Source organism: Alligator mississippiensis, chromosome 7, assembly GCF_030867095.1.
Source record: "Alligator mississippiensis isolate rAllMis1 chromosome 7, rAllMis1, whole genome shotgun sequence".
In the NCBI taxonomy this organism is placed as follows: domain Eukaryota; kingdom Metazoa; phylum Chordata; order Crocodylia; family Alligatoridae; genus Alligator; species Alligator mississippiensis.
Window position 1 is genome coordinate 76,463,064 of NC_081830.1, and position 21,962 is coordinate 76,485,025.

Sequence of the window (21,962 nt, forward strand, 5' to 3'; positions counted from 1 at the left end):
CACTCTATAGAAAGATTTTAGAGGACACAAGATGAAAAAAACCCCAATAGACCAAGCCTTGGAAAAAGCTTACCCAGCTTGTTTTCCCATTGCCTAGTTGTGAGAGCCTTTGACCAAGAAGGGGAAGATCTTGTTTCTAGACTCCCCTCAGCTAGGCGTGGAAGTCATTTGAGCCCACGATTCCTATTGCTTAGAACAGTGGTTCTCAATCTTTTTGGATTCAAGACACCCATTGCTGGATGCAAGGCAGTGTTTGTGAATTGAATGGCACCAATTTCAAAAAATGATTAATGTATTACAGTGCTTACCTCCTGCCAGAGGGGCTGGGCAATCATCCAGGCAGGAATGAGCTTGAGCCTGTGCTTATCTGCCTGGGCACCCTGGTTGAGAATCACTGGCTTAGAAACAATGCCCTTGCCTAATGCTGCAGCTAGTGTATTGTCTGAAAGGAATTACAATGTCATAGGGTCAGAAGAAAAGCGACTGAGAGGAAGCCTGGCTTTGTGGCCTAGTGAGGAGGGCATTCCCATTGGCTGAAGAGGGCCCTGGCCTTGCTCCCCATGATCTTTAGGGATTTTAGGCTACACCTACTTAATGCATAAGCAGGTTGAGGGGCTAGAACTGAGGAATGACCGTCTCCTAGGAAAGCCATCACCATTTGACTACAGCATCAGCTTGTGTTTCCTTGCTCCCATGAATCTTGCATTTGGGTGCACCTAGGGACCAGCTTCACCTGGCAGGGGGGAAGAGACACTGAGCTACCTAACCCACAGCCTGGTAGCTGGAGAATATCTCTGAACAGTAGGTTCAAGTCCCCTGGAGTGCTATGTGCAAGTGCACATAAAACAGCAAGAGGAGAAAACCAGATCCTTTTCTTGCCTCCTGTATTGTAAAGAGAAAGCAGGAAAGATGTTATTTCTTTACTGTTTGAATAAACAAGACAATTTAAAATAAGAATCAAGCCAACATTCCCATGCACATTTATTCTTGCCAGCAGAGACTAATGAAGTACAGGAGCTCCTTGCTAAAGATGAGCCATAGTGAGGACACCTCATTAATCTGAAGGCAGGCCCTTGTTGTCCTGACTGTCAAACTTCCCCAGTATTAATGACCTTGCTGTCTCCATATACACAGGTCTTTGGCATGGTAGGAGAGGTGATGGGATTGTTTAGTGTTGCTGTGCACTTTGAAGCCTCTTCATTTTCATTTTCTGCCTTCTCGCCAGTCTCAGCTTTTTGGTCTTTAAGAAGTTGTCTTCTAACTGGTACAAGAAATCTTCAATTATTCCAACCTGCAAAAGTAAACAAATGATGTCAAAGTTACATTCCTCTTGCATATAAATACAAGAATCCTCTAAAAGAGGTATGTTCTAGCTAAATAAACGGTGTCATTTTTGAGGAGGGCGGGGATGGTAGAGTGCTTCCAAAGAAGTGGTTGGTCTAATTATGCCTAATTTCATTTTTGCCCCTTTCTATTGGGATTCAATTGCTTTACCAATGTGGACTAGACTCTTTCATTGAGTTCTGCACATTGGAAGTAAGAATTTATCACAACACTGTCTGTAAATGGCATTGAAAAACAGCCACTTTAAAAAGAAGGCATGATGAGGAAATTAATCTCAAGCAAGTTTCTCTGATAAGGAAAGAATGCCGAAAAAGAACAGAGGCTTCTGGCATTTATATGCCGAAAGTCAGCACAGGGAGAAAAATGAGTATTCCACATTGCTATGGCAAGAGCCATTTTTCTATTAAATCAAAATGAAGTTCTGAATAAATACATTTTCCTATGAAATATCTTTCACCAGGGGATACAGCAAAAGAATAAAAGATGCACAACAATAATTCCTGAAGCCATCAGTCTTCTCCACGAATAAAATCATAATTATTCTAATAAATGGCACTTTTCGACACACGCATGTTTTTCTGTCAACCACCTCTTTAAAACAATCCGAACAGCATATACAAGTGGGACGGAGCGCAGGTGTTCTATAAACACAGACGTAGTCATATTTACTTGGCTATCCCTGCCTACAGGTTCAGTTTATTCATCTCCACTGTCATCTGCTGATGTGCAGCATTCCCATAAGGGAGTGCAAGATCCTAGTGAGTTTAAACTTACTTATAGACATGCCCATAGACCCTATATAATGCAAGCATCTAAAGAATCAATCTCCCAATTGCATTCTAAGCTACACTCTTTTAAAGAAAAGTCTTAATCTATCATTTTGACACACATTCAGTGGAGCGTTGCTTTTGTCACAACAGAATGGCTATGAATTAGTCTGAGCAGAGCTTACCATTGCATTTATTCATAAACTGGGCTGCTTGTGCAGTCCTGCTATGCTCCTGAAGCTTGGCTTTAAGCAGCTTTATTAGTCTGTGGCTATGTCTAGTGATGGTGGTGGTTGGCAGGGGGGAAGCTGTAAGTGCAAAAGACTGCAGGGAATGCTTCTCCTGTGCTGCCTTTCTAAGGTCCAACAGTCTTCATGATGTGGAGGAGTCACTGCCTTTGCAGTGTAGAGATTTTCAGTGGGACATCCATGCTCAGCACTTTGCTAGAGGGCCCCATGATACCCAAGCACAGGGTTCTCAGATCCCATAGGAAACCTGCTGGGTGTCCATATATAAAAAAGCTCTACTACAATAACAATACATATGTGCTCTTACCAAACCTGGGGCCTCACTGACAGAGAGGGAGACTCTCAATCCTGGAGCGTGTAGAGTTGACCCACCCAAAAGGTGACAGGCATTCAAGGTCACACATAGGAAGTCTGTGGCAGATCTGGGTATCAACCCTCAAGACCCAGTGCAGTATTGTTAAGCACAACAGTGTCCTGCAACATTACTCTGCTTGCAAGGCCTCTTTGCTTTTTCTTGAGGTCAACATCCTTCTTTTGTTTCTCCAATAATTTGGAGGGGAGGAGTTTGACAGCAGGAAAAAACAAATCTCAGGACTCTTAGCACCCCCCCCCCCCCAATTTTCAAATAATTGTTTTGAATACTTATTCAAAATAGGTTACATGGCAGAGGAAAAAGGGGGAACATTTCTCTACCGAGCTCTTGAGATATAAGAAAACGGTGCTGCATTGACCTTGTGTTTTATAATATAACCAGAAAAACCTGGATGGAATCGGGTTCAGATCACAAATCACAACTCCTTCGCTATTATGCACCGCTTATATTTAACACACCTGTCAGATCAAGACCCCAGAAGATCATAGAATATGGCATAGCAAGGGTGGAAATACCAGCTGCTTGCATAATTGCCATGTTACTGACACAGCTGATGAGCTGATGAGCTGATGATGTTATTTGCACAGCAGTGATGGCATTCAAACAATATCTGACTTACAATTATAATATAAGCAGTGAGCCTAAGCACGATTTAGATTACTGTATGAACACAATGAAAGTACATTCCTTTGACAAGATGAGTGGAGGGGGAGGGTGGGGAGGAATGACTTAAAAATGTCTTTTGGTGGTTGCTGTTTTCAGCAGTGCTTAGTTATGGCTTTTGCCATGCACTTCTCTTTTAAAAAGGTAAACTGGAGGCATTATGTTCTTCCTCTTTGCCTTGATTTAAAACCTTTTGGCATTTGTTCTTCTGTCTTTAAACTGCAGAAAAAAAACACCTTAGTGACTCTCACTGGGGTGATGGAGATTTTAAATCAATAGTTTTGTTTTTCTGATGATTGTTCAAAATGTAACCTATGGATGGCAGGCTGAAGGGCACAGCCAGCAAGTGGCACTCGATAGGTTACTGTCACAGAGCAGTGCTTTTTGGAGGTAGTAGCCCTGTCTATTGCAGAAGATATCAGAAATACTGGTTTCTTATATTCAAACAGTGTAATAATGAATTTTGATGTCTACTGACAAGGTTAAATCCTATAAGTATAAACCAAAACCTTGCATTCTTACCCATGGAAATCTACCACTGAGATCCAGACTTGCACGATTTGGCCTACAGACTTGGTGCTTGTGAATATTTTTAATGATTATCATGTGGCTCATTTCTGGTCTGATCCTATGCCCACTGAAACCCATGAAGGTAAACTTGTCCCTTTCAATTTCCTTCCTCTGCTATCCATGCCATATAGATGCAGAATGATCCATATTGATGTCAATGACGGGATCAGCTGCATTAGGACTGGCCCATAAGAGAAGCCTCACAGTAAAGCTCCTTAATTTCTTCTCTACAGATAAGAAATTGCACTTCATCTCTGTCCAAATGAACAAAACCTCACGGGGCCCTGTGCTGAGGTACAAATCCCAAAGTTTTTGATGACCTGTGAGCCTACAAGGCCAGATTACTAGACTTCCAGCTGTGCTTTATTCTGGAGCTACACTGAGCTGCACCTTCTCAAGTGCCCAGGCCATTTCTTCCTGCCTTCTTGCAGTGGCAGCAGAAACTGTTTCTGCTACATGCATTTCAGTTGAGAACAGCCCGAGCTCATGCCCTTCAGGCTAGACAAGGCCTATCATGGTTGCTATCCTCTCTTCTTTGGTAGTTCTCCATCTAGTGTTGTTCCCGGTCCTCCTTTTTCTCATAGGGTCACTCCAAACTGGCCCCAGTAGTCAGAGGAGAGTAGGTGAGATGGGGAAACACATTACAGCAGGAAGAACAAAGAGAAATATGGGAAAGAGCTGAAAGAAAGATGTTCTGGGAAAGAGATGGAAGAAAAGGCTAATCATCTGTGCGAAGCAGCAAATATTTGTTTCAGATTTGGCTGATTAGGAGGGACAGTGATTCGATTCACTGTCCTGATTCAATTTGGCTGATTTGGAATTGGAGCTTTGGCACTGATTTGGAGATTCGGCCAAGACTAAAGAGGCAGCAGTCCTCGACAACACTGGACACATCTGCCTCCAGCTGGTAAGTCTGTTGTGGTGGATGGAGGGAGGAGGGAAAGGGTGTGTTGGGGAGGCAGATCAACGCCCCCACAGAGAGGGAGGGATTGGAGCTGGGGCTTGGACAAGCTGCCCAGCTGGGGTGGGGGGCTCCCAACACTGTGCACCACTGCGTGCCAGTGGTCCGGGAGCTGCTCTTTCTGGTGGCTCCTCTGGCGGCTTTCACTGCCAATTCAGGGGGCATGGGAGTGGGTGTTTGCCCCTGGATCTGCATGGGGTGGGCTGGGCTGAGCTGCACTCGACAGGCAGCAGAGGCACTAGGAGCAGGGACTATGCCCTCCTGCCACTCGCCCCGCTGGGGCAGGGAGGCATGGGACGGTGCTGCTGCACTGTCTCTGACAAGCAGCACGAAGCAGTGGAAGCTGCTGCAGCCTCCCTGTGCCTCCCAGAGAAGCTGTGGCTTTGTCCTGCCACGGCTGGGTGAGCAGCGGCAGGGCATGGGGACGGGCGCACGTGCCTAGATTGGGGCAGGGCCCGTGGCAGGAGCTATGGGGAATTTTGGGGTGGGTGCAGCCCCCCATAGCCCCCTCTCCACTGCTCTCTGTGGGGGGGCAGAGCCAGGGCTGTGCTTGAGGCTGGGGCTAGCTGCCCAGAGCGCAGCCCTGGCTCCACCCATCCTGCAGACAGCAGCCTGGTGGCAGGTGGATCTTGCCTCCTGGAGTGCAGCCCAGACCAGCCTGCTCCACGGAGATCTGGGGGCACATGCCAGCTCCCATGCCCTCCTGGACTTGGGGAGTCCCCCTCCCCAAGTCCCATGCCCCCCTGCCCCAGCGGGGCAGCTTGTCCCAGCCCCAATCCCTCCCTTGCTGTGGGGGCGTTGATCCCCCCCCGCCCCGCCCCATACCCCTTCCCTCTGCCCACAACAGACTTACCAGCTGGAGGCAGCTGTCTCCAGCATCGTGGAGGACTGCTGCCTGTACAATATGTGGCTGAGTCTCCAAATGGGTTTGGAGGCTTCTGAATCAATTCAGACCTTTTAATGGGTCTCCCGATTCAATTTGGATTTGGAGATGCAGCTGCTGAAATGGGCCAAATTTCCTTAGATTTGAATTGGCTACCGAAGCTTTGCCCAGCCCTACTAATCATATAGCAAATTCTGCAGCGGGCCCCCTCCCCATCACATCCCATCACATCACATTGACAGGCTGTGAGTGCTATGGCAGCTTATACCAAATAGAAAGATCGAGTCTTTTATGAGATGGTGACAGCATGATATAGGAGCGGTCAACTGGAGATCCTAGGAGCTGGTTAGTGGAAAAATCATGGAATTTGACACTGAGAAAACATGGGAGAAAATCTGGGACTGTGGGGTAAACATATCAGCTACTACAGTTTTAGAACAGATGTTAGTATTTCACTCATCTTAGTTGCATGATCACAGCTAGCAAACACTCCCCTTTAGCTATATAGGGATCTTTATGCCTATGCCAAAAGTATAGCTATTTTGAGCTATACTATCTGCAATGTAATGAAAGATCACCCAGTATCAGTTTACAGCTGGATTTGTGTTTAGGATGTTATCTTTGAAATCATAAGTAGGTGCTTGCACCACCTGTAGTGACAGTCTATTCCAGGCCTTGGGGGCTCGGACTGTAAAGAAGTTCTTCCTTATGTCCAGCCTGAAATGGTCATGGAGGAGTTTGTGACCGTTTCACCTTGTCATCCCTTGGGGCACTCTGGTGAACTGATGTTCCCCCAGATCCTGGTGGTCACCCCGATAAACTTGTAGGTGGCCACCAGATCACCCCTGGGCCTGAGCTTTTCCAGGCTGACGATCCCCATAGCTCTCAGCCTCTCATCATAAGGCCTGTTTTCCTGACCTCAGATCATGCGTGTGGCTCTCCTCTGCACTCTCTCAAGCTTCTCCACATCCTTTTTGAATTGTGGAGCCCAAAACTGGACGCAGTACTCCAGCTGCGGCCTCACAAAGACTGAGTACAACGGGAGAATGACGTCCTGGGATTTGCTTGAGAAGCATCTATGGATGCAAGCCAGTGTTTTGCTCACTTTACTAGCTGCAGCATCACATTGAAGGCTCATGTTCATCTTGCGGTCAGTCATGACCCCCCAAGTCCTTTTTGTTTGTAGTGCTAGCCAGCATAGCACTGCCGAGCCTATAAGCATGCTGCGGGTTTTTCTTCCAAAGGTGGAGAATCTTACATTTTTCAGTGTTAAACACCATCAGGTTCTCATCTGCCCACTTTCTGAGCCTGTCCAGGTCAGCCTGGATCACTCTCCTGTCTTTAGGTGTGGATGCTTTACCCCAAAGTTTGAATTGGGGTAAAGCAACTTGGCCAGTTCGCTTCTGATATCAATGTCCACATCATTGATGAAGATATTGAATAGTGTTGGCCCAAGGACAGAGCCTTGAGGGACTCCGCTGGTCACAGGGCACCACGACGATTGACTTCCATCAACCACCACCCTCTGGGTCCGACCACGGAGCCAATTCCCCAGCCAGCGGATTATGGTGAAGCTGAGGCTACAGTTGGCCAGTTGTGCTGAGAGGTGATCATGGGATACCAGATCGAAGGCTTTTTTAAAGTCAAGATATACAACATCAATCTCTTCTCCCTTGTCCAGGTGATAGGTCACCTGGCCATAAAAGGAAGTAAGATTGGTCAAGCAGGACCTACCTGCAACAAACCCGTGCTGGCTATCCCTCAGGATGCTGCCATCAGCCAGTCTGTTAAGAATGGCCTCTTTGATAATCTTTTCTAAGACCGTCCCTGGGATACAGGTCAGGCTGATGGGCCTGTAGTTTGCCAGATCCACTTTCCTCCCTTTCTTGAAGATAGGCATCACATTGGCCTTCTTCCAGTCTTCAGGCACTTCACCAGAGCACCAGGAGTTCTCGAAGATCCGTGCCAGGGGCTGAGCTAGTTAGCTCCTTGAGTACCCTGGGGCGTAAACTGTCAGGGCCGGCTGACTTGAAGGTGTCCAGGGTCTCAAGGTGTTCCTTCACAAGGTCATTGTTGATGGAGGGTAAAGAATCTCCCTCACCCAGGCATTCCTGTCCTGTAATGGGCAGGGGTGCCCCTGGGGACTGGTGAAAAATTGATGCAAAGTACCCATTTAGCAAGTTGGCTTTTTCCTGGACATCGGTTGTCAGTTGTTCCACGGTTTAGCAGGGGTCCAATGTTGACCTTACTTTTCCTCCGGCTCCTCACATATCTAAAAAAGGACTTTTTATTGTCCTTGATACCTCTAGCTAGTTGGAGTTGCATCACAGCCTTGGCTTTCCTGGCTCGCTCCCTGCAGGTCTGGACCAGTGCAGTATATTCCTCCTTGGAGGTGGATCCAGTCCTCCATCCTTTCTAGTTCTTTCTTTTTAGATGCAGAAGGTCTGCTAGTTCTCTGCAGAGCCAAGGGGGCTGCTGTGCTCTTTTTCTGCCTTTCCTCTGAGACAGAATAGACTTAGCTTGTGCATCCAGGATCGCTCCCTTGAGGAGCAACCACTCATCCTGAATTCCCCTCACCTTTAGGTCATGGTCCCTTAGGGCCTCACCTACAAGCCTCCTGAGCTTGTCAAAGTCAGCTTTCCTGAAGTCGACGACTTCTGTATTGCTGACTGACTTGCCAGTTTTACGGCAGATGGTGAAGGTAATCAGCTCACCATCAGGTCACTGTCACCCAGCTTCCCTTCAATTGTTAGGTCACTGATTAGGTCATCCCCCGTTGCCAGTACCAGGTCGAGCAGCGCTTTACCTCTCGTTGGTCCGTCGACTTCTTGCGTCAGGTAAAGCTCATCCATGCATGGGAGAAAGCTTTGCGACTGTTCGGATTTGGCTGAGCGCTCTTCCCATGAGATGTCCGGGTAGTTGAAGTCTCCCATGACAACCATGCACCGGGAGCGTGCAGCTTCAGTCAATTCCCTGGCGAACTCCTCGTCAAGCTCTTGATCCTGGGTAGGAAGTCTGTAATAGACTCCCACCATTGTGTCTCCTGTGCCGTGTTCCCCATAGATTTTAACCCAGAGGCTCTCCAATCGTCCACCCTGAGACAAGGAAAAGAAATTACAAAGCAATAACACATTCAAAGGGAATGAGAATCCAGAGGGTAAACAAAAGAGGAAAGAGTTGTGGAAAAAAATAGAAAGGATGGTCTTGGAGAGGGCAAGATTTTTAAATATGGGAGCTGGGTATGAAAGAATGTGGAAAAAAAACATGCTGCAAAGGGACTGAGACAGTGCTATTGTATAAGGATTATGAGCCCTATAAGTAAAGAACGCAAGCAAACAGGCTCCCACACACCTTGAGCTCAAGCCGTCTCCCTTGTCAGATGCTGTGTGACAAGGTATCTGGTGAAGTAGGTTGTTGCCTACCACAGCTCAAGGCTCTCTGAACTACTTAGTTTCTTCAATGCCACCTCTACTTTCTGCCTGACTTCAGACTAACATGGTGACCCACCGCTCTGTTTCCTTTGGTTACCAGAATCCACAGCCTCACTGGGACCGTCTACTTCAGGGCTGTCCAACTGGCAGCAGAGGCCAGATCCAGCCCAGGAGTGGCAACATACAGCCTGTGGGCTCCCATTTGGCCATTACTTCTGCTGCTGCGACAGGCAGGGTCTGTAGGGCAGGACAGCACACTGGGAGGGGGCTTGGGGAGCCCATTGCTTGTGCACTGTTGCCCATGTTGGGTGAGAGGGTCATGCTGCCTGTCCAGTGTGTGGCTTCAGTGGCATGCAGCCCACTTGGTGTGCCACTTGGGGCCCCATGACAGGCAGCCCCTGACTGCCCAGAAGTTGAATATCTCTGCTCTACTTCATACAGACATCTAGTGGTTGACAGACACACTGCATTGAGCAGAACATGCATGTTAAAAGGCACGTGACCCACCTTAACTGTGCCTACTTTAAAACTTCAGAGCTGGGTGGAGAGGAGGATTTGCTCAATTCAAATCACAAGGTTACAGGCTCCACCTTGCACTCCTCACCACACCTTTTCTTCCCACTGTTGTTGAGACACATGCATCTAAGTACTGCAGCAAAAGACTTACTATTTAAACAATACTTTTTTACTTCACTTTTTTCATTTTTAAAGAACATCAATAGACTGACAAAAGGTTTGTGTCTGCCTGCCTTCAGTTCTACATGAAAAGGCTCTTTCTGACACATTTCGAGAAGGTGAAAGGTGTAATTAACACACTGTAAATGACTGGCTGGGCTGCAAGTCAATTATTCTGCACTATATTATAATTCTGAATTCTCTATGAAAAGTAGCTGGTCTGTGGTTCATTTAGCTACAAAGGTGAACAGCTCATATTTACCTGAATTATTCTCCAAAATCATACAGAAATTGTAAACAGTTAAATACTCTGGGCACATTTATTTAATACAGTGAACATCAGTCTGCAATGCAAATAGGAGTTCTTTGGACAGTGTAACAACAGGACTAACCTGAAGGCTGAATTGCAGAATTTCCCATCACTCAAGCAGTCTGTCTAGTTTTTCTTTTAGCTTAGTGTACGATTCAGAAGTAATTTTCCAGCACTTTTGAAAGTGACATTAAACAGAACTCTGCACAAAGGAAGGAACAATACATGTCCTGTTTGAAGTGAACAAAGATATTTCTACTCCTGACCTTACTTATTTCACCAGTAGGATTCTGGAAAGGGCACATACCGAACAGAAACACAGGGCTGTTGACAGAGCTCATCAGCTGGCAAAGGGCCGCATGGTACAGACAATGAATTCCAGGAATGCCACTCAGCTGGACCTGCTGCAGTTCTGTTCTCTGGCTGAACTGTTGGTTGCTTTGGGGAAGCTGAGAGCACCTAGATAGCATTTGCTGGGTGCATCTACATTTTAGACTCTGGATTTCTGCGACTAGCCACCAAGAGCTCCTGTACAATTCTCCATGATCTACGTAGTTGGTCTTTTCCCTCATTTCGTATCTTGGACACTATTAGAACCCAGATCATGAGCATTTCATTTACTATTTTGATTCACCAGGAAAACTATCTGAAGGATTAAGCCTACTTTAGGTATTAAAAGGAAGGTATTAAAAGGAAGCATTAAGCCGTCCTTTTAATATCTTCTACAGTATGCCTATTTGGCTATGATGCCCTTTTTCTTATTGCCAGGTTCTCCTGCCAGACTCTTTTCATAGATTCATAGATTGTAAGGGGCTGAGAGGGACCTTAGAAGATCATCGGGTCCAGCCCCCTGCACCAAGCAGGAAAGACAACTGGGGTCAGGTAACCCCAGCGAGGTGACCATCCAGTTTCCTCTTGAAGATTTGCAGGGTAGGTGATTGCACCACCTCTGGAGGGAGCTTCTTCCAGTCTGTCCACCCTCACTGTGAAGAAGTTTTTCCTAATGTTGAGCCTGAATTGATCTTCCAGGAGTTTGTGGCCATTGCTCTTGGTTTTCCCCTTGGGTGCCCTGGTAACCAGTTGCTCACAGAGCCCTTGATGTACTCCCCTAGTGTAGTGGTAAGATAATACCAGGTCCCCTCTCAGCCTTCTTTTCCTCAGGCTGAAGAGTCCCCAATCCCTCAGCCTTTCCTCGCATGGCTTGCCTCTGGCTCTTCTTTAGATTCTCTCAAGCTTGTCCATGTCCTTGTTGAAGTGCGGTGCCCAGAACTGGACACAGTACTCCAGCTGTGGTCTCACCAGTGCTGAGTAGAGCAAAGAATCACCTCCTTGGTTTTGCTGGAGATGCATTGATTGATGCATGCCAGAGTATTATTTGCCCTACTGGCTATAGCATCGCACTTTTCCTGTAGGCGAGTGCGAATAGGCAGCTATTCGATTCAGCTTCGGATCCATCCACTTTGGACGCCAGCGATTTGATCCAGAGCTCTGGGTCGGTTTCCCGCTTTGATGCAATTTGAAAAGTTGTTTGTACATTCAAATAAGCACCTAACCTAACCTCATCACCAGAACTGAAGCCAACTTCCTACAGCTCAAAACACAAAACCTGCCAACTATCTCCAGTACCCCCACAAACTGCACGCACCAGGATCTATCAAAGACAACAAACCCCACTACCTGTGGGGGCACATTCCTCACCAAAAAGCCACTCTGCCTCCAGTCTCTCAGGCCTGATCCTGAGAGGGAACAAATTACAATGCAAACCACTTTTCAGAGCTGGGCCTATGAACTGCACTTCATCAGCCTGCTAGGTAGTAGGTACAGAAACTCAGTATGGACTCAGTATAGACAGTGAAGTTCTGGCACGCTGTGACCTGCTGGACATCTATCACCCCAGGCACCTCTGCACTTTTACCTGCGCTGCTACATCCCCCTTTCCCCCCTACCCCACAGCCCAGCCTGTCCCTCCCCCCCGATGCCTCCATTTCCATTTTCACTGACTGGCTTTCTTGCCTGTATTGCGTGCCAGGCCAGCCTCTGGCTTCTTTACTATTCCTTCTATCCAGAACCAACTGCAGGTACTTCCTCAGCCTGACAAAGAGGTTTTCAACCCTAAAGCTTCCTAAGACATATTTTTTTAAGTACTCCTTTCTTTTCATAATAAACCTATAGACATAAAAACACAAGATAAGCCATCACACACCATGAATAACATGAATAGCATCATATGTCCAACGCAACACAACACAACACAACATCTTTACTTCTCGCTGTCAATTCCTTTATAAAACAACAAGCTCTGTGACAGCTCCATTTGGGTACCTTTGATGCTGCTGCTGATGCTACTAGTGTTGATGCTACCGGCGTTGATGCTACCGGCTTGAGGCTGTAGGGGAGGAGGAGACCTCGCTGGGGCACACTGCTGTGTTGTGCAGACGCCCCAGCGCCAAGAAGGGTGCACCTTAACACACACACACACTGTCATCTACCCACATCACGAGTTTTACTTGTTAGCAGCCAGAGGTGCAGAGCCCCAGAAGCCAGATTCCCCCTGCACCGATCTCCTTGACAGCTGGCAGGCTTTGTGGCATCAGCAGGGGCCGCCACCTCTGCAGTTTTCACCCCGCTGCGCCTTAACACACACAGGGTCACCTATGTCACGAGTTTTGCCTTTTGGCAGCTTGAGGTGCAGTTCCTCACAAACCCCTGCACCTATCTCCTTGAAACTTGGCATGTTTCATGCTCTCAGCAGAAGCTACCACCCCTGCAAGCGTCATCCAAAAAACAACAAAGTTATAGATATTTCATTGATTCCCTATTATATCCTATGTCCGGATCTCTGAAGTGGCTCCAAAGCTTTTCCAAAGCTTTTTCGGAATCCCCAAAGAAGCCAGCGCTTCAATCCGGACACGCTGCTCCGGCGTCCGAAGCGTCCGAATCTTCTCCGGATCAGAATCGCAGTCTGAAGCCTCGCACAGCCCTAACATGTAACTACCAAAGTCAGTGCCTTGGGTGGGTGGCAGCAATGATGGCTGGCCCAGCAAAAGCTGCCAGTCTTGTGCCTCCTTTATGTGGGGGCCCAGGACTGGTGCTCTGCCCCTCATTACACTACTGCTCCATGCTGTTTTGATGTACTCAGCACAGGTGGTTTTACTGATGGCAAAAGGAGGAGCTTTGAGTGTAGACATGCTCATAATTATCAGCAAAACCTGGTAGCATAGATTAGGCCAGACTCTCCCGTAGACAACTGGCTTTGACCACATGTGCTGATAGGGCATAAAAAGTAGCAGACGCCATACAGAATTCAGGCTATTTTCATGCAAGTCCTGATAGCTCAATGATGTCACTAAACTTTTCAACATTTGAGGCAGAACGGTTTTTCTAAGAACCAGAAATCCATGACCAGCGACTACTATTAAAAGGAAGCCATTGATTTATCCAATACATGGTGAAGCAGTTTTGGTTGCAAAATAGCTGTAATGCATGTGTGTCTTTTAAAAGGCCAGCAGGATAATATTTTAAATCTGGGTATGAATATGCCCCATACTAGCTACTTAGAGGGTTGATAATAGCAGGAGGAATAGGAGTTGGTACTACAGAGGAGCATGGCAATACAGGACAGATATTTACTTTAATATTTAAATAGATATGCAACAAGCCGATTCATTTTTAGACTTGACACAGTGTAAACTTTTTTTAAGCAGCCATATCACTTAGGACCAAATATAAAAAGCTACTCAAGTGCCAATCTCCTAGTTAGGTGCCTAAGTTCTTACTGATTTCAGTCAATTAATTCCCAAAAGATGACATCCTTTTTTGGAGCTGGCCTTTAAGGATCCCATTTCCATGCTTAAATCAGAAGCCTTAATGACATGTAATGTCTAAATCTTAAAAATACTGGTCTTCCTCTATTACTTAGCAGCTGGTGGAGTGAGAAGGCAAGTGGGTTACCCCTAAATATCATGAAACATCTCTCAGCACCTTCCTCTTTCATTTTAGTTACCCAGCTTCTAAAGCACCTCAATGCAAAGAATATAGACAATAAATAGCAAACAAAGAGACTAGGGACAGACATTACACATAGATTGGTTTAAGTGATCAGGAACAAGTTTAAACCTGTAACAGAACATAAGTTTAGTGCACATAAGCCAGTTTCAAAATGGCTGAAACTGGTTTAAGATAAATCTGGTTGAATGTAGTATCAGACTTAACTGATTTGGGTCAAGCCAGTTAATGCAATCTCTGTCCCAGATCCCTTCCTGGTTTAAGTTAAACCAGAGCCCCCCAGAATCCCAGATGCTTTGGAGCCCTGGGCTGAGCTGTGCTCTCTGCTCCAGAAAGCAGGGCTGGCCCTGCCCCTCTGCTCCCTAGCCAGAGCTCCAGCGGAGACTGCAGGCACAGCAGGCTCTCCCTGCCCCTTTCCCCCCGTCCCCCACCTCGCCACTTGCTACCAGCACTCCTGTGTCCAGGCCCAAATCACACGCATACATTTGATAACTATGCCTAAGTGATCAAGGTTTTTTTGCTTGGACCTGCTGCTAGAAGAGGTCACCATTTGGATGCTATTACAGAACAACATTGGTTTGTTTTGTATTTCCCAGACGTCTGGTTCACCTTCACTGCCATTTTTTAATGAAATAAGCATGTTAAGTGACAGACGGTTCTGTCACACAGTTCCTTCATAAAGGACCAGATTAGGAAAATACTAAAAAATGGTTCAGTGTCCACAGTTGTTAGCACATTAGAATTAACGTAATGCTAAAAACAGGTAGGGCAAGGGCAGTGTTTCATAATGGGGAAGTGAATAATAATAATAATGATGGATTACATTTACTAAGCACCCTCACAGCTTGAATGATCCCACTTCACTTTGCAAACTACTCTGCAAAAAATCACCAGGCAGAGTGCTTACTAGGAGGAGTAATTTTGCAAAGGGCTGGCATTTCTTCTAGTAGCGAGCATCATAGTTTGTAGTAAGTGTTTGCAGAATTGGACCCCATATACATTTCTGTAGCTCTGCTCTCAGGGGAAGCAGGTTGGCTCATATCACATACACGCAACACTGCATGAGAGAGAGTACCAGGGAAATGTTGGTCAAAAGTACAAGAATTAATCCCTATTAATAGGATCTTTAATTCCTAAAGTCCTGTGACCTAGTTGAGTGGGGGGCGGGGGAAGAACCACCACCAACCCCTAATTGGTAGCCAGACAGCTGAGTTTCCTAAAGTTTCCTGTTATACTGCTATGTTTTTCACCATTACTTAAAAGTATTCCATTAGCTCTTTTCCTACACAACGCATAGTGGAACGGATGAAAGCACTGATAGTAAAAGGGCTATCTGCCTCCTGGTAGTGTTGTTTTGTACTGTTGGTCTATCAGCAAACTGAAGGCACATAAGGATTAGCGGATGAAATTCTTCCTCAGTCTTGTGTTTCATCTGACACTGATCTCTAACTGGAAGAGGAGCTGGTAAGATGCTATCTCTCCCAGTGGGACGAATTTACTCCTTTAGCACCTTGTTGGGGTATAATGAGCAATCCATTACTAGAAATGCTCAAGTGACATTTTGAATAATAGGCAGACAAGGGTCTTCGGGTAAATCTGATATCTTTGAGTTGGTCTAATAAAAGACATCAGATTTACCCAAAGAACCGTGTCTGCCTATGTCCTTAGTCCAACACAGCTACAACCTACATTCTGAATAATATGCTCTTGTCACTTCCTCTCTTCTAAGCATTTTATACATCAAAGAGGAGCAAAGGGTTACATTTCAAGGGCAGTAGGTGATATGAGGGGTGGTACTTTAGAAAATTCTTTGGCTGCTTTTCTCACCCCTTCCCTGTATATAGCAGAACCTCAATTTTTACTCCAGCGCTCCTCTAACTCATGTCCCCTTTGAAAATGTCACCAGGCTTGTTGCCATCCAAATTGCAAACTAGACAAGTCCCAGTCTCTCTTGACATTGTCATAACTCCTGTCAGTTCTTCTTTCAGAGTATATCTAAATCAGCATTTCCCAACCTTTTGTTTCCAGCAGCATGCTGACCGGGCCTGTCCCACCCTGCGGCACACTGGCTGAATGCGGAGTGGGGGTGGAGTGGTGAGCAGCTGGGCTCAGAGTAGGAGGGGAGAGGCAGGGTGGCGTGGCTGAACCCAGGGTGCAGATGCAAATCACTGGCTGGAGCCATGCCCCAGTCTGTCTGTCTGTCTGCAGCGGCAGCATGGGGGCGTGGCTTTAGCCAGCAGGGGGCGTGGCTCCAGCCCAAAATTCTGCAGCACACTTGGACGTGGCCGCGGCACATTGGTTGGGAAACACTGATCTAAATACTGCATTTCCCATCCCTATTAGTAATCTGGTGTTTGGTCATCTTTCATCTATCCTTCAGCAACCTTTTGCTTGATTGTTGTGCTATACGTCTCCTTCTTTCCCTCTGATGCCACTAAGACCATCTTCCTCTCCTGGGACTATTCATTTTCTTCTCATTGAATTTCCCTACTACGTTTTCATTGCTTTCCTGGTCAGACTTACTTCTTGTCCTCACCACCCTTGTCTTTTTCACTCAGTCACTCTTCAAAGTAGATTGGCTCCACTGTGGAGGTTCCACTTGAAACATGATATCTAGAAACATGGTATCTAGATATAGGACAGATCAGGACCCATCTCCCTTTTGCAAGGCTGTGGACACCCAGGCAAACTCCTGATACAGTGCACCAACAACCTGATAACCTAAGAAGAGAGACAGTGCAATATCATTGTGGCATGGACTGGATGACCTTATAAAACCTGCTAACATGACTGACATCAAGTAGCAGCAGTAGTCTGCAGCATACAGTACTATTCAACAGCATGTTTTGCTTTCCATCAATGTACCAGGAATCTCGTTCCTACTCCTGACCTGACCTAATGTCAATGAAAGAGCATAGTTCATTAAACAGCAATTCCTTGGTGCTGGAAATGACAGAGACGGTAAGTGAAGACTGGCTATTGAAAATGTTTGCCTGGCTAAAAATATTACCAAATATGTTAGACTAATTTTACTTAATTTAATATTCATGTACATTAGCACAGCCTTTCCTATACATTTAGCCTGTTGCAAGTTATTTCTTCTCTTTTATTCACTCATACATGTTTCTCTGCTTTTAAATTTATGAAACAGACATTCCACTGAGCTCAGCAAATGATGGGCATAATAACTTATCTAAATTGCAAAGTATGTGATGCCCTTGAGGTAAACTCAGATGTGAAGGTTTTATGAAGTGTCTCACATGTAGAAGTCTGGAAAAGTGTGTGTTTGTCAGTTCATGTCTAGCCTTCAGTTGTTCAAAAGATGTTTAAAGGACCCTATTGAACCACAGGCTATTTAAAACCCTAGGAGTACTGAACATGGGAGAAAAAGAGCTGCATTATTATATGTAAAGATTAAACAAAGTCATATTGACTGCAGCTGCAATATTGCATCTCAGATCTTTTGATGTGGGAGTTATCAGTTGGTAGGTTCTAATATACCTATTTATCTAATTGTATGCCTCTGCCCCTGCAGTGTTTGAACTCCTAATAATTACTGCATAAGACAGGGCAGGGTGGCACCCTAGAGACTAAATGGGTTGGAGAGACATGAGCTTTTAACAGCAACAACCTAATTCATTGTATACTATGAATGCCCTACCTTCTGCCTGACCTCAGATTAACATGACTAACTACCTATCTAATTAGTATTAAGAAATGTATTCTTACAAGTAAGGGTTATGGTGTCAGCCACTCTCTTTCTTCCCTCTGTCTGGTCCAATGAATATTTCATTTTTATAAAAGTGCAACAACTTCACAAAGAGAGAGAAACAGATTCATCTTAGAATACAGAAAAGCCTGGAGGTTGTATGCACAAAAGGCTGGACATAGGGGACCAAGCAAAATCCTGATACAACGCACCAAAAATCTGATAATTTAGGAAGAGGGACTGAAAAAAGATACAGTGTCTTAGAACACTACAGGTGAACGTGGCTAGGACATAAACTAGATGCGATTCCACCTTGGAGTGATGCCCTGGAATAGGAGAAGTAATGTATTGGTCACTTTTGACATCTGCACATGGAAGAATGAGGCTCTCTGGCAGCTCCACATGAGTCAGTTTGGGGAGGGGACAGAAACTATTCAGGGGCAGGGCCAGTAGGTCCTTAACTATATGGCTGCAACCACTACCCCAAGAGATATGCAGAGGTCTTATCTTCTATGCTAGTTTGGAGGCTGATGTAGAGACAGATGGTGGTGGAACAGAATCTACACTTGCCATCCCACCATCATTTTTCCTGTGTACATTCCAAATACAAGGACAGCAGATGGAGTGAATGTCAGCCCCTGTGCCCGTTTCTTTACCTGTTAGCTGAAACTCATTGGGTATGATTGCCAGCTAGACTGGGATTATGACCACCTCATTGCATGGAGGGCTAGATTCGATACAAGGCTTAGATATCTGAAGGCTAGATGCCACCCTGCTTAACTTAGGTGGTGGAGTGGAATCTCCCAGAGTTAGGTGCTGAGGCTCACTGTGTAGGGCACAAGGAGAGTTAGACACTCAGATCAGGGCATTTCAGGGAACAGGCAGAGGACAGAACTGCAGGAACCTAGAGACCTTTCAGGTCAAAAAGGAAGGTATCTGGTGAGTTTAGACACATCCAGGTCCAAGTTGCAACTGGATGGGGGTTTTCTGGATCACAGTTTTGATGTGGACACAGGAATGATGTGAACTTCATGTTCCTTTTCTTGCATTTACCCCATATAGCCCCAGACAGATAGCAATTATTTCAGCTGTTTCTGACTTGGACTAAAGTCTCCCTATCCCATCAGTCTAGGGAAAAGCAGCCTCTTTACAATGACTTCTGTTCTTATCAGGAAAATGACTTGACCATTTGTCTTTTCTTTGTTTTTAATACTTTCAAAAAGAAATATTTCATTTATTTTTTTCCTTGTACTGTTTAAAAAATGCTGGATTAATTTGAAACTAATTTGATAAGCCCAAGAGGAAAAGAAATGTGTTTCGAGGTCAGGCTTTGTGTCCTTGTATATCAAGTTTCAGCCTGAGTGAATTTTTATGGTTGACTTAGAATATAAAACCCTGAAAATAGTGGTTTGTAATGGGAATTCTGACAGACTCTTTAACCATTTGGAAAATAGGTGCCGCTATAATTCTGCTGTGTCAGAGCAAAGTTTTGAGTGCTTTCATTAGATGCAACAGCTGCTTCTCTTGCAAAATCTAAACTTTGTTGGTGACAGTGTGGTTGTCAGCCTTTTTCAAGAGTTTTGCAGTTGTAAGTGATTGCACAAGATCCCCCATGGTCTCTCTTGCTTTCATGCTTGCTTTTAATTCAATGGCAATAGAAGCAAATAACCACCATGGAATTAGAATTGTGTAAAGGTTGTTCATAAGAGTTGTATAATCAGGTGATGGTGGAGCCTTTGAGAAATCAGAACCCCTATACCGAGTCTAAGGCTAAGTACAGGCAGTCAAAAGCCTAAGGCTGAATTGATTGAATCTTCACAGGTTAGTCTAAACTGCATGGACTGAACTGATAAGCAAGTGAACAGACATTCACTTACGATTCTGGAAATGCAACCACATGCCTGCAGTGGCTCAGGCCAGAAGCTGGGGAGTGCTGGGGCATGCCTCCCTGCTTGACTGATACAGATAACTTGGGGCAAGGCTAGCCTGTCCACTCTGGTGCCTGGGGTGCAGGGGTGTGCAGGGGAGGTGCAAAGCATCCTGGGATGCTGGGGGTTTGCAAGTTAACTTGAATTTGGTGGGGATCTGGGACAAAAGTTCAATTACCTAAATCATTTAAGTCTGATACTGCACCCATCCAGTTTATCTTAAGCTGGTTTGGGCCATTTTGAAAGAGGTTTATGTGCACTAAATTTCTGTTGTGTTACAGATTTGAACTGGTTTCTGATCACTTATACTGGTTTATGTGTGATTTCTACCCAGAGCCTAAGTGCCTGGGGGGGTTACATACTGTAATCTGTGTCACAACCTCAATCCACCAGTTCTTTATCACTTGATCTAATCTTTGTTCAAAATAATTTAGAAGGACTGTTTAACCTTGTTTAGTATTCCTAAATAGATCTGGTCAAAAATTTCCCACTGGATTGTTTTTCTATTGAAAAATACTGGTTTGTTGAAATAGATTATTTCCTTGAGAATACGCTGAGATTTTAATAAGAACAAAATGGAAGGGCATGTTTCATTTTTAAATAACTTTGCATGTCAAGTTTAATTTATATTATAAATTAACAAATGAGTAAAATTGAAACAACAACGTTTCAGTTTCTTCAGATATATAATATTTCAATTGAACAGAACAGAAACATTAAAATGCAATAGGACATTTCACAGGGGTATAGGGTGTAGCCGTGTTGGTCTAAGGACATAGGCAGACAAGGTTCTTTGGGTGAATCTGATATCTTTTATTAGACCAACTTAAATAGTTGGAAAAAAAATTTAAGCAAGCTTTTGGGTTTAAAAACCCTTCATCAGGCTAAGGAAGTTTCTGCAGTTGGTGTGTGCTCTTCCTGGATGGAATGAAAAGTAAAGAACATTTCCAGCCTTTTTTTTGTTTCCTTCTGATTTGGAACAAAAATAAATTTTGATATGCTGGGATTTATAATGTAGGAAAAAATGAGTTTTCATTAATTCTTTTCTTATTCCTGTTGGAATCACTGGCACATTGTAGAATATCTGTTCAGCTTTAACTATTGGGCTGGTTCATACTGAGGTTAAACCTCAAGGGAGAAATTTCTCTGACCAAGAATTTCAAAATATGTCTAAAATTAGGATAAATAAAATGTGAACCAGTGCCCACATTGGAGTGTGTATGGATCTTTCCATTAATTTCAGCGTGCATTCTATCAGGCCTACCTTCAATATTTAGATGTCTAAAGAACTGACCTGGTTTTCAACAATACTGAGAACTCAGTAAATACTAGTGAAGCCAATGTAGCCTGTGAAGTTGTTCATAGTTTCATAGTAGCTAGGGTCAGGAGGGACCTGAACAGATCATCTAGCCTGACCCCCTGCCACAGGCAGGAATGAATGCTGGGTTCACAAGACCCCAGACAGGTGATTGTCCAATCTCTTCTTGAATTTGTCCAAGGTAGGGGTGAGGACGACTGTTCAGTGTTTTTAAAACTCAAATGACTTGGAAGTGAGCTCCCAGGCAGTCAGACCCAGACCCCTGCATTCGCAGATGAACGTTTCTCCAAACCGGTCCATAGGCACAGAATACTTATTAAGGTTTCTAAATATGTTTTGGATTCCTTTCCTCCTTAGGCACCCAGTTTTAAAAAGCTTGTCTCCTTCATTTAATGGCACATGTGTCCTCCCCTAGGATAACCAAGCATACTTCATCCTGAGATAGCAGAGGTTGAGCATGACTTCCCTTGAAATTGTTGGTCCCGGCTCTTACAGGTTGCTGTAATGGTGGGGAAGAGGTGCATTATCTCCCATGTGTTGTCAGTGCTCCCCTTGTTGTCACTATTCCCTTGATTGACATCCAACAGAAGAGAAATCTGGACCCTTCAGGGGGATAGGGACAAGAAAGCAAGAGAGAAGGGCATAAAAGGACTATATTGATGCAAGGAGCCTAAGGGGAAGCCTGAAACCAGGTGCCAGTGTATGTGTAATTAAAGATTGTATTATCATGTCTATAATAAAATTGCACAAGTGAGCTTAACTGTAACACTTTGCAAT

At 45.0% G+C, this 21,962-nt stretch overlaps 1 protein-coding gene across 1 annotated transcript in view; it reads right to left on the reverse strand.

The window, feature by feature from the left end:
* Positions 1-969: 969 nt before the first annotated feature.
* Positions 970-21,962, reverse strand: part of SPATA16 (spermatogenesis associated 16) — a 133,205-nt gene continuing 112,212 nt past the window's right edge. Inside the window, exon 10 of the mRNA XM_014606184.3 lies at positions 970-1,291. Within this exon, the coding sequence (XP_014461670.1) occupies positions 1,169-1,291 (123 nt within the window). The 3' untranslated portion in view covers positions 970-1,168. The remainder of the gene's footprint in view (positions 1,292-21,962) is intronic.